General features: G+C 41.2%; 1 protein-coding gene across 9 annotated transcripts in view; it reads left to right on the top strand.

Moving 5' to 3' along the window:
• MICAL3 (microtubule associated monooxygenase, calponin and LIM domain containing 3) overlaps positions 1-13,743 on the top strand; it is a 190,885-nt gene that overhangs the window by 133,437 nt on the left and 43,705 nt on the right. For 6 of the 9 annotated variants that reach the window (XM_082241384.1, XM_082241380.1, XM_082241379.1 and 3 more), the window contains 3 exons: positions 6,642-6,837; positions 8,977-9,215; positions 12,433-12,522. In XM_082241384.1, the coding sequence (XP_082097510.1) occupies positions 6,642-6,837; positions 8,977-9,215; positions 12,433-12,522 (525 nt within the window). The remainder of the gene's footprint in view (positions 1-6,641; positions 6,838-8,976; positions 9,216-12,432; positions 12,523-13,743) is intronic. The other 3 variants (XM_082241383.1, XM_082241385.1, XM_082241386.1) reach the window with 1 other exon arrangement.

Genomic DNA, 13,743 nt, shown 5'->3' with positions numbered 1-13,743 from the left:
GCTAATGTGAGTTGTGGTACAACGAGATCTGGAGGCCACAAGTTCTCCTTCCCTGCACTACACAGATAGGCTTCAAGAAAACCCAAATAAGAACATGGCATCTCACATGTTCTGACAATCTTGCTCCTGGATGATTCTGTGGGTACCTGAAAATAAAAGTGGTGTTTGTGTACACTAGGGGTTGGGGGACATTTTTCAGCCCAAGTGTTACTTATCCTTCTAGTCAACCTTCTGCAAGTTATATGCCAGTGACCGGTGGAATCAGAAGCAAAAATGGACAGAATAATTTTAACTAGGCTAGGCAGCTAGACTGGTGACTGGAAGTGGCTGCCGAAACCTGAAAGACCTACATTGGCTCCCAGTACGTTTCCGAGCACAATTCAAAGTGTTGGTGTGGTGTTGATCTTTCAAGCCCTAAACAGCCTCAGCCCAGTATACCTGAAGGAGCGTCTCCACCCCCATCGTTCTGACTGGACGCTGAGGGCCTTCTGGCGATTCCTTCACTGCGAGATGTGAGGTTACAGGGAACCAGGCAGAGGGCCTTTTTGGTGGTGGCGCCCACCCTGTGGAATGCCCTCCCACCAGATGTCAAGGAAATAAACAACTACCTAACTTTTAGAAGACATCTGAAGGCAGCCCTGTTTAGGGAAGTTTTTAATGTGTGATATTTTATTCTGTTTTTAATCTGTTGGCAGCTGCCCAGAGTGGCTGGGGAAACCCAGCCAGATAGGCGGGGTATAAATAAACAACAATAACTTGGCACAATAGTGTAGTTTTACACACATCAAACACTCTTCTCCATCCAGGCAAATGAATCATGAGAGTTTAACATACCAACCAGGTAAAAACATCCAAGAAAATTAAATGAGTTACAGGTGTGGTCCGGGGCGGGGGGGGGAGGAGAGAATGACTGGAGAAGAGATGGTGGGCTGGTCAGAGTTCCAAGAGCTATCTCTTGGTATTGTCCCTTCGTTGGGATTTGGCTGTTTTTTGAAATCACAAGATGAAGGTGACCTTTCTCAACAAAGCTTTGTTGATTTTTATGGAATTCAATATTTTCTGGATGCCTCTGGCAACCTTACAGAATAGAATTGTGCACACTGATATTTACTTAGCTGCTATGTGTTTAAAAAGCACAATGTATTCCTGACATCTATTGACCTTTTTTAAAAAAAGAATGCCTTATGTATTCTAATTAATCAAGGGATTGGAAGCTTCTATAATGCTTCTGATGTAAATGCAGCCATTGATAGTTTTATTTGGCAGCTGCCCTGATTGAATGCATTAGATTGGACACTTGTTGAAGCCAATGATTTGAAAGCAACATAACTTGACCAGAGTTTATCAGGTTATGATTTTGCCAGATCATTGGTCCCTTTTGCTTAGCACTGTCTCCTCTGACAGCATCTCTTCATGGTCACAGGCAAAAAACTTTCCCATCTCACCTGCTTTCTGATCCTTTAACTGAGGATACCAGAGATTGACCCTGGAACCATCTGCATGTGAAGCATGTGCTTTATCACTGAGCTGTAGTCCTTGTCAGCCATGGTAGAAACTGAAAAATGCTAGCCAGTTACGGAGGTGTTTTGAGAGAAAGGAATGGGGAAACAATCATACTGTTAATTGATGATTACAGCCAAACAATGGATCACCAAGGAAAAATATGGAAGTTCCCTCTAACCCAAAGTATTTGTCCCCGTCCCAATGGGTGGAAAGTAGTCAATACCAGAATTGTTTAGCACAGAACTGAACATCCTGACAATTTACTTCCAGCAGAACCTTTTGGGCTTTGAAGTATATGGGAAAAGAGCAGTGCTTGCAAAATATTGGATTCCAGAGGTGGGACTGAGCAGGATGCCCTGTGGTCAGTATTGTGGGGCTTCCGTTCCTGCACCCAGCAGCACAAACAAAACAAATAATTCAAAAGAAGGCAATATATGCAAACTAATTGTGTTTGTGTATAGTTTTGCTCAGCACGGTACAAAATGATCCTTTTTTTAAAAGCCCTGGTAGGTCTGATATGGGAAAAGATCTAAGAAAATTCATTTAAGAATTCTCTTAATAGTTTTTCTTGCTTTCTTGTGACCAATCTTCTATCAAACACAGTGGCCTGGTCTGAAGCTGCAAAGATGCAGTTTGACCTGTTCACTTTGCAGTTCTGTGGTTAGTTTCTCTATATTATTATTATTATTATTATTATTATTATTATTATTATTATTATAGTTTCTCTGACGGCTTGTTTTCTCTCAGTGGCTTCCACGTCAGATACTAAATGCTGATTTCTACTTCTGATTCCCAGACTATAATGTATTCCCAGATTCCAAGTATAATGGCTAAAAGATTGAGCTGTGAAAAAGAATGTCCCTGGTTCCACCATGCAAGCCGCTACCTTCTCAGATCTAGCCCCTACCCCACCTCCATGTCTACAATATATAGATAACACTGGCATATATTATAGATTTGTTGTAAGGATTAGAAAGAGAATGGCTAGGGTTAAAAGAAAGAAACACTTCAACCGAGCATGGGAAGTCTTATGAGATCTACTTAAAAAAACAAAACCTGAAATGCTGAGTTCTGTCAACTGGAGCCAGGCACAAAATAATCACTGAAGGGCAGAGCTAGAAACAAAATGGCAGAGCCAATTACCTACTTACCCACCCCAGACACTGGGGTAATTTGCATATGCAATTGACAGTATACTTCTGAGTACAGGTCAGGGATTCTAATTGCCGCCTTTGTGGGGTGGGAAACTTTTTGCTGTGGTTATTGAACAACTGGGAGTCATAAGCTCTTGCTGATCTACAGCAAATTATCCAGTATTCCTCTTCCTACACTGTAGAAAACCATGTAGACTTCATTGGTTTTTTTCAACTGCTAATTTGGGGGGGGGTAGATTGCAAATTGCTTTTGAAACCCCCCCTTCTTATTCTCAAAAGCAGTTTATTGTGTTTCACATTCTACTGCCATTTACGAACAAGTTTAAAGTCTACTTAGTACTGACAAAATTAGCTGCTCAGCCCTTAAGATCCTGGACAAAGTACATGAGGCCTCTAACACCAACTTCCCTAACCTGGCACTTTCCAGCTATTTTGGTCTACAACGCCCGTCAGCTTCAGCCAGCATAAAGTGTAGTATAAATTCTAATGTATGTTCAGACTTTCTGCCCATCCTAATCCACGCACCTCACAGAAACAGTAGTTGCTGAGTAGCTTCCTACCCTCACTGCAGAACCATCGCAAAGGAGGCAACAACCCAGTCAGTCCCTGATTTGTTTTGTCAAAATTGCAATGGGGAATGATGGTTGACTTTATGGGTGGGGGTGGTGTTCAGACAAATAGCTGTCAGTTTGCTTAATTTTTTAAAAAGTCACAGAAAATGGAGATTATTTTAGGAACATTCTATACAAGGGAAAAAGCCAAAGGACACGTCAGAGGAGTGATGTTATCTCTGTCCCTGGCATTCCTTCTACCAAGAAGTTGGCTCGGTCAAGGATTGAAATAAATAAATCTTCGGTCAGCTTTCACAAAACAGCTAAGCGGGCTGCACACTTATGAAAAACAGCTCCTTTTGGTTGATCTGCGTACTGCTCATCGCCAAATGCTTCCAAAACATAAAACTGTTGAGGAATAAAACACTTGTCTATTTAAGGATGTTTACATCTTACAACCAGATTTTTTAAACCGCCATATTAGCACATTTACCCATAAAATAATGCAGCAGGATAATAGAACTTTTAAGTGACGCATCTGTATGCAATACTGGTGTAATAGTGGTACTGTATCTGCTTGACTTTAATAGTAAATGTGCCAATTATTTAACTTCCTTTGGTGGTGGATGGCTGGATGGATAGTGAGGCTGTATACTGAATACTTTTTCATATAAAACTACTAAATACTGTCTTCTCAGTTTGCCTTTGCAACAACCCTGATAGGATGGTTGCTGTTGTAACTTGCCCAGAGTGCAAAACCTACGGTAGTCACTGGTATAAGACACATATAAATCTGTCTTACAACTAATCAGATTGGGCCAATGTTGCCCACTCAAACTATCAGGATCTCTCCCAAGTTATTGGGACTTTCAGAAATCTGTTACAGTGGTCCTTTTAACTGGACATGTAGATTAAAACTGGAATCTTCAGCAAGCACAGCATATGTTCTACCAGTGAGCTATGCCCTTCCCATTAAGTGTGTAACACTTTTAAACCATAAATGTCTTTTGGAATCAACTACACTATTCAGTATTGAAAGATTTATGTAAATCATAACTGGGTTATTTGGTATATGTTTGTTGTGGTAACGGAGCCTGAGTAAGATATAAGTGTCTACTGTGTTGACATCTAAAATCAATTAATATATTATGAAATTATTTTTTTAACACACACAAAAATAGCCATATATTATAATATAAAAAGATCAACCTACAGACTAAGCCATCTTAAACAATCATGTTACCCTATTATAGAAATGTGATCCTAACTATAAGTATTTAACTCCAGTTATCAACAGTTAAACTTACCTTTATCAAATGAACATTAACAGGACTATTTATCCAGTTTGTTTCTAAAACTAACCTCATTTCTTGCTAACCATCGTTGTGTTATGAACGTCTTAAACTTGAACTAATTATTGCTTCTTCCTGGAATGGTAAAAATACTCCAGTAACTACATATCCTGCCAACAGTCCCCTTTTTATGTGCTCTGGAAACAGGCACATAATTGCAGTGGGGTCATTGCAGTGCAATACAGTTTTGCCAGGGCCCTAACACTTAACAAAATCTTGTATCATGTTCTATGCCTGTTGTCTTCCTGCTCTGAATTTTATAGTCCTGTTGCTAGAAACATGGAACAGATCAAAACAGAAGCAGTTGTTAAAATTTATATGCTAGTGCAAATGTGAACTTGGTCATTATGCAGTCTGTTTTGAAATGTCACATTAATATTAAGCCCCTGAAAATTTGGGGACAGGAGTCGAGATTCACTGACTTTTAAAATCTTGGTTCCTGCATCACCCAATGCACTTTCATTACCCAAAATTCATTTTGCATTTGCTATGTAAGCTAAGATTGATAGACCACATTTCCAGACTAGGCCTCCTGGTTCTATAAGTTTCTTGTGGGGAGATGACAAAACTCGATTTTGGCAGAGTCTAGTTACGGTGGTGCTGACGATGGTGGTTTTTATCATCGTTATGAGAGGTGGTGGACTCTCCTTTCTTGGAGTTTTTTTAAGCAGAGGTTAGATGACTATCTATCATGTATGATCTAGTTGAGATTCCTGCATAGTAGGGGGTTGGACTAGATGACCCTCATGGTCCCTTCTAACTCTACAATTCTATGGTTCTATGATTTTTTTATTATTTACCCTTCATAGCTCTGGTCAAATACCTACGAAAATGGACAAAAATATGAATAAGCTTTGATTGGTCATCTTTTTCATAGTCAGGGTAGTTAATGATTCACTCAGTGCTCTGTTTAGAGTTGAAAAGGGGATTCTCATCCATGTTAATAAGTGAGAAATGAGGGAAGAAGTGATAGCAGTTCCGTATTTATTAACCCAAACTATGGTTACCAGATTTTTTAAAATTAATCTGGGGACCCTTTTTTTTTTTTTTTTTTTTTTGAAGCTGAGTAGCAACAGGGAGTCAGTAGTGGGGATGGTGAAGCAAAAGACCTTGGGCCCAAGCACACATGCATATTGTATAAAGGTGTAAAGCCCTTCTTTTGCACCCTGTGAAACATAAATACACAGAGACTGGGCAACGGCGTTCCTCGCGCCCGTGACTCCGGAGCCTACCCTGATCTCCTTCCCCCTTCCCCCTTTGTTTGGCAGATCAGGGGAGGCTTGGGAGTCACGGGCGGGCGGCTGTTGCCAGGAGGTGCCAGCCTGGTAGTGCAGTTGGCTCTGGCTGGCTTCAGGAGCTGCTCACTGTCGTGGTGCAGGAAAAATGGCGGGTGCCACGGCAGTGAGCAGCGAGCAGTTCCTGAAGCCAGCCAGAGCCAACTGCACTAAGAGACTGGCTCCAGGCTGCTGAGGCTGCCGCTGCCACGCTTCCCGGGGACGGATTTGCAAATCTGGGGATATTATGACGATGGATTTTGTTCGGGGACAGATTTGCAAATCCGGGGACTATCCCCAAGAACCGCGGGTGTCTGGCAACCCTAATCCAAGCCAATGAGCATAAACATATATATGCGTGCAACAGACTGGGGTGGGAGAGAAGACTTGTATACCATTTTTGAATGCTCCCCTAGGTTTAAAAAATATAGCAACAACAATTGAACTCTAGTAGGAAGAAATGCAGCATAGCAAAGAAAGGGGTTCTTCTTCAGTTTTCTCCTTGGAGGTGGTTGCTCTGCCCAACAGTCTCCTCACTGGGCCACATGTGTGAATTAAGCCTACACCTCTTATATTGTATTACTTGCCAATATAAGGTAGACATTTTCCAGAAACAAAGCAGAAATTCCCTCTTATTAGTTCTTTTTCAAATCCTGCTTTTTAGTAGCAGTTTTCATGGTCAAATCTCTTATTAGGAGAATCAACCAGAATCAAATTTGACTCATTGATGGAAACAAATACAATACTTTCACAGTCCAGATCAATGCTCATAATGCTCTTTCTCCCCTGTTAATTTTTGTTCCCCAGTTCCCAGTGTAAATGGCGTAGAGGAACCCAGCATTGCAAAGAGACTGCGTGGCACACCAGAGCGGATTGAACTGGAGAATTACCGTCTCTCGGTACAACGGGAAGAGGAGTTGGAAGAAGTCCCTGAGGAGACCTTGGCAGAGCACAACCTGAGCAGCGTGCTAGACAAAGGAACAGAAGAGGATGTACCCAGCAGGTTATTTTTCTTTTTAAAAAAGCCTTAATTTATTTAAAATATGACTTGGCTGCCTTTCTAAAGAATGCCTGTTCAAGGTGGCTTGAAAGAGTAGAAGTTTAAAAAAATGTCAATAATACAAAAAGGCTCAGAGTTTCCCCCTTAAAAACCAATAAGGCTTGTATCAAATGCAGTACAACGCTGAATAAGGATTCTCACATGCGCAACAGGACTTTCTCCCCTCTCCTCCACCTGCATCTGCCGTATGCCCTCTCCAAATCTACTCTGGAGGGTTGGGGGACCCCCCAGAACAAATTTATGGGGTGCAGAGGAGAGAAGGGAGGAAGTCTCATTGCGCTAGGGTTGACGTATTTCAAAAAGTGGAAATCTGGACACAAAAGTTGTTGAGCTTTTTCTTTTCCTTTTTTGCCAAAGTTTCTGAGCAACTTTTAATGAAATTTGGAAAAATCTCCACTTCCAACATGGGCTGCCATATGTCCAGATTTTCACAGACGTTTCAGCGATTTTCTGCCCAAATGCTGTTTAAGAGAGCCGAATACCGGCTGTGTCTGGGAAATTCTGGAGGTATGGCAGCCCTACGTTGTGCAAGCAGGAATTCTTGTGCTTATGGGGCACTTAGCACTACATTAGACAGAAGCCAAAACATTCTCAGCCAGCTAGTTAAAATACATTTCACAGTTCTAACAGCCACAAGCCAAGCCAAAAAGCACTAAGCAGGAATAGGCCAGTTAGAGAACAGAGGACTTTCAAACCTTTTGAAAAACTTGAAGTAAAACTTGCAGTAATACAAAGTGCAATGAAACAGAACAAAAAAAGGAAGAAAGAAATATTTTAGAAGAAAGAACCTGAATTCCACGTTTTTTGTAATTTGAGCATGTGTTCTGCACTTTGACTGGGAGTTGCATATTATTTTTAAGTGTCAGTAAACATAAAACTGATTTTTTTTCTTCTTCCAACAAAGCAAAGCCAACATTCCTCCTTGAGGGCCTAGCTATCTGTCAGGCAATGTACTGAAATAAAAAGCTGTTTTTAAGAAATAATTCTTAACACAAATGTTTGGAAAAACACATTCTTAGGAGTTGAGAAAATCACAACGAACATTTCTTTGTCTAGATAAAATTCCCAAAAGGATTATGCATTTCTGAAGTTTGCCCATAATTTCACTTAACAGCCTGGTTTTAAAAAGTCGTGAAAAACCTGTTCCCACGTCTTTTGTGAAAATAGATGGCTAAGCAACAAATGGAAGGTTTCACAGTTTGTGTGAATAAAGACAGAATCCCACTGCTATTCTTAATTGCAACAAAAGTAACAATATTTTTGCCAGGGAACAAACAAAAGAAAAATGAGATAAATTTAGTGTATACTTTTGCTGCTACAATTCTAAGTGAAATGAGTTGGAGATATGTACCTCCTAATCTTTTCAAATATTTTTTGTACTGGAGAATTTCCTGCTGGACTTTGTCCAATAAAAATGGATAGGGGGGAAAGGGTAAAACATATGACAAAGAAAAGAAGGGTGAATTCCTGTTGATTTAGCCTCCAGGAGAGGAGGAGCTTGCTTTTCTAAGAGGAATATGTAACAGGCCTATAAAGATTAAATGTTGTTTTCTTCTTCTAATGGGATCATTCCTCAGTAAGGCGTGTGCTGAAATGAAAGAGGCTGTCATTCCATTGGTGCTGATTGTGTCTGAGTGGGGGGGGCACTAGTTACCTTCCTCTCATGACTGGCTCTTTTTCACTTTGGAATAAGGGACCACAGAGACCTCAAATTGGCTGCAAACTGGGAGTGGGAAATAAAACCCCTCAACAATTGACATGTAGGTTGTGTTTCAGTGCTAAATTCTGATTCAGTTCTGTTTTGAATGACCCCATTCTGTCATAGTCAAGAGCAGGGGTGGGGAACATGTGGCAGTGGTTGTGGAAAAGTGGCCTCGTGGACTCGCTTGCAGGCCAAGATTGGTCTATGGGCCGGAAGTTCCCCACTCCTGGAATAGATGGACAAATATTCTGACCTGGTTTGAGGCAGTTTGTTTTGTTTTGTTGGCTATGGTTATTTTAAAACAATCATCTGCTTGTACGCAAAGGGGGGGAAACCCTGTTGAAGTATCATCTACTAACTTTCCTGATTTTCCTCTGCAGTAGTTCAGAATCTGAGATGGAAGAAGAAGAGGAGGAGGAGGAGGGGGAGGAAGAGCCACAGCAGCCCACTTCTGACCTGGGTGGTGTGCCTTGGAAAGAGGCTGTGCGGATACATGCCATGCTGAAGGGCAAGAGTGAGGAAGAGCTGGACACAGAGAAGAATCATGACAATGAAGCAGAGGAGGAAGAGGAAGAAGAAGAGGAGGAGGGGGAAGAAGAGGAAGAAGTCTCTAGTGAAGGTTAGTAGATAGTTTCAATTGATTCTCATGATATGGATTTGGATATGCATATTAATTTTATTTTTTCAATGCTGTTCAATTTATATCTTGCCATTGATCCTGAAGGAGCCCAGGCTGGCATATTGATCACAGATTGCCATCATACAGAATAGATAATCAAATATAAAGTGCATCTCCCATTTCTTTTGGAAAACTTGGAAGTCAGTGCAAAGACTGCAAACCTGCTGGAGACTCATATTTACGGACTACTGGGAAGTCCCAAGAAAAAGCTTTAGAAGAAGTATTTGGGCCCGAGGTGGTGGTCTTCATCAAGTTGGCAGTTATTAAAATTGTATTTTCTCTAACTTATCTTGCTCTCTCGCTCTCTCTGGTTTTCATCTCTGTAACACTGTTCCAGGTTTTCATTTTTCAGTCTGCAAATTTACGTCTGGGAATCAACATAGAATTGGAAGGAACCCCAAGGGTCATCCGGCCCAACCCCCTGCAATGCAGGAATTTCAGCAAGATCATACATGACAGATGGCCATCCAACCTCTGTTTAAACACCTCAAAGGAATAACAGTCCACCACCTCTTGTGAGAGTCTATTCCACTGTCGAACAGCTCTTGACTGTCAGAAAGATCTTCCTGATGTTTAGTCAAAATCTCCTTTCTTGTAACTTGAATCCATTGGTTCAGATCCTCTCCTCCTGAGGAGAAGAAAACAAGCTTGCTCCATCCTCCATGTGACAGCCCTTTAGATATTTGAAGATGGTTATCGTATCTCCTCTCAGTCTCTCCTTAGCAAGCTAAACATACCACATTTCCTCAATCATTCCTTATAAGACTTGGTTTCCAGACCCTTGATCACCTTAGTCACCATTTTCTGCACACGTTCCAACTTGTCATTATCCTTCTTAAATTGTGGTGCCTAGAACTGGGCACAGTACTTCAGGTGTGGTCTGACCAAAGCAGAATAGAGCAGGACTAGTGAGTTCCCTTGATCGGGACACTGTGCTTCTGTTGATGCAGCCTAGAATAGAAGTAGCTTTCTTCCTTTTTTGCTGCTGCATGTTGACTCCTACGAAACTTGTGGTCTACTAAAACCCCTAGATCCTTTTCACATGTACTATTTGCAATCCAGGTGTCGCCCATCTTACATTTGTGCACCTGGATCTTCCTGCCCAGGTGTAGAACTTTACATTTGTCCCTACTGAAATTCATTTTGTTAGTTATGACCCAGGTCTGCAATCTGTTGAGGTCATCTGGAATCCCCATTCTGTCTTCTGCAGCATTGGCTGCCCCTCCCAGTTTTGAGTCATCTGCAAATTGGATGAGCATCCCCTCCATACCTACATCCAAGTCATTCATAAAGATATTGAACAGCACTGGGCCCAAGACAGAACCTTGCAGCATCCCAGTTGTCATGCGTTGCATTCAGGCTTAAAACAGAGTTATAATTTGAGGAGCCGGTTCGACAGGCAGGTACTCCTCCATAACAAAAGGCTTGGGGAAGAGCCAAAGCTTAATTGTACAATGCACGTTTTGCATGCAAAAACACCCTGGGCTCAATCCCCGGCAGTTTTGGGTAGGGCTGGGTGAGACCTGACTGAAACCCTGGAGAGCTACCATCAGACAATGTAGGCTATACTGAGCTAGATGGATAAATGCTCTACAGGTAGCTTTTTATGTTCCTACATGATGGCAGCTGGGTGAGCTCAAAGGTCCATTGCCAGGGTTAGGGAAGTAATGAAAGATTGATTTGCCTGCAGGCCAAGGAAGTAGTTCAGTAGCAGGGTGAAGAGGCAAGTCAGGGCTGGAACTGTGATTCAGTAAATAGGTTAAGTGAAAAGTTTGGCATGTTTCTGTGGCTGTTGGTGATGAAATGTTCAGAGGCTGTATTTATTTGGCCTTGGATGTGTTTGCATAGGTTTAGAGTCTATCACAGCTCAGAACTAGGAGCCAGCAGCAAAGGCCTGTGAATAGCAGAAAGGTTGGACAAAGCTTTGCTTCCAGACCAGAAGGACCCCTGCTTTTAGTTATATAGGGGTCTGCACTTGGATCAAAAAATGGATTCCCCCCCCTCCTCAGCTCCTTTATGACTGCTTAAGACATGGATTAATTAGGGGTGGAAAACCACATGTCTGAACTAGGGATTACCACCTAAGGTAGTTGGGAAATCAAGAGTGAGTCACAAAAAGTGTTATGTGTAGATACTCATGCTTGCATCTAATGGCAACAGTTCTGCATTAACTGCTTAAGGGAGTATCAGTTACAGATCAGAACAGGCAGGTGTCTCAGTTATTGAAAGGTTTGGGAACCATAAATCTGCATAATATTCAGTCTTCAGGGATTTATAGGGTGTTGGCATTTTAAATTACTTTTGAGGATTGTTTGTGGAAATAGAAAGCTTTGCTGCTCAAGTCACTTTTTTGTCGTGGCAGCTGGTACCCGATCAATTTCATCAGATATATATCTTTGGTGGGTGGGGCTCTTCCAAATGAGGAGTTCAGCTTTCAAAATGGGCCTCCTTTGCCAGAGAACTCACACATCTCTTGCAGCACCTGTTTAAGAACAAAGTGGCTTTTCAGTAAAGGCCATTGATGAGTTAAAGACAACAGAGATCAAGGCAGCTTCAATTGTGCTATTAAACAGACCAAGGAACTTGCTGTTGGAGTTATCACTACAAAATATTTCTGTACCTGAATATTGTAAAGTTGCATCTTGGAGACAGATAATCCGGCACCTTCTGCTTCAAGCGCGTTTACAAATGTGATGTTCTCAGAATTCCTTTACCACCAGCTCACTTAAATTTGCACATCAGAAAGAAATTTAGTTGATGAATGCCTTGGAACAGAAGAGCATTTTCAAGCATAATTTTTTCCCCCTGAACAGATAATGCTTTTTGGCAAGGAAATTACTTGTAACCCTAAATACAGCTGTGATTAATTTATATATACCTATCATGAAGAAGGAAAGAGTTTTTTGCAACAGGCACACACAACAAAGTAGACAGGTGTTCATCATATGGGGTGGTGTTCCTACGCATTGCATTTAATTCTGTACACGTAAGTGAAATCTGTGTAAGGTTTCTTATAGGTGAAGCAGTCCTGAACCTTTCTGGATTTCCCTAAAACACCCCTGTGTTCTTTCTGATTCTCTGTCCTTCTCTTTTTCTTTGTTCTGCTCTAATTTCTGTATCAATGCTATTTGTTGATGTGTGACTCCCCCTGCTGTAGAGGGAGAGTATTACCCTTGGGAGAGAGAACTTCAGCAAGGCCTCTGGCTTCAACGTCTCTCAAATGAAGAGGACACGGGTACATTTAAAGGTACCCTCACATTGTCATCACCTCCCCTAAAGGGGGGGCATTTTACAAAGAGCAGGCTTCACACGAAGCAACATATTTTTTAAAAATTGTTTCACCAAATTAGTTGTAATTGAGAATTACTGTTAACTTCCAGATAAGGAGCGAACAAAACCTGTAAATTTACAGCTCAGATTCTGTTTGTTTGCTTTCTTGCATTGAATGCAACATCTGTGTGTCTGATTAAAGACTTCTGTGATCAAAGAGAGGAGGCCCCCGCCCATCTTCTGTTCCTATTTCTGCTTTGATTCTCTGGGAAGAGAGGTCAATCCTGTGAAAGGTGCCGAGATGCCTACTTTATCTCATGAACCATATTCCTTTTGTTCCTTTTTTGCAGAATACATGATACACTGAAACAAAAAGCTTCAGTGCTTTATATGCAGTTTCAGTTATTATTGTACAAATCAGATAAAGGACACAGGAGTAATGACTGTTAACAAGGCCAATTAGCTGCCCTAAGAGAAACATCTGTATCTCTCTCTCTCTCTCTCTCTCTCTCTCTCTCTCTCTCTCACACACACACACACACACACACACACTCCCATCGGAGAAATATTCATTTAAGGTCTCTTAACTGGCCAAGTGAAATTGGGAATGGTGAAGTGCATTCAGAATAAGAAGGTACAGTTTGGGATGATAGGGTGAGGCCTGCTCTTTGGAAGCCTTGCTAGGTTTCTATAAATTTCCCTTCTACTCTCAATTCTTGCTGGTTGAAACTCACCCTTCTAACTCCTAATGCTGTGTGATGTGGTATAAACACTAACTCTACTTACCCAAGGACTTGCATCAAGGGGACTTGACAGCACGAGGTGCCATGTGGCCACCAGGATTCATCACTCACTTCTGAATAGCATTTTTCCTTCCACAGTTCAGTTTTATAACTCAATTTGTGTCAAATTAGAAAGGTATTAATTAAAAATAGGACAGTCATGTTACTTTTTGAAATGCTTTTGTCTAGAAAAGAAGGGGGAACACAGAAGTCACTTTTATATATATAAATCATTCTGTAATGTCATCTTCCTGGGCTTTCTTAGTATTAAACAAAGAATGCTAAAAAGTACAGGTTTGTGTACTTTTCTATGAACATGGATATCCAGTTACTAACAGACTGTGACTTTTTCCTATAATAATACTTAAAAGGAAAACTTAGAGATGGTGAATTCTTGATTAAGAATATGCACCATT

Source organism: Podarcis vaucheri (genome assembly GCF_965113315.1).
Source record: "Podarcis vaucheri genome assembly, chromosome: 10".
NCBI classification, from domain to species: domain Eukaryota; kingdom Metazoa; phylum Chordata; class Lepidosauria; order Squamata; family Lacertidae; genus Podarcis; species Podarcis vaucheri.
The sequence above is the reverse complement of the archived record's forward strand: the minus strand, read 5'-3'. Positions and strand labels throughout refer to the sequence as shown.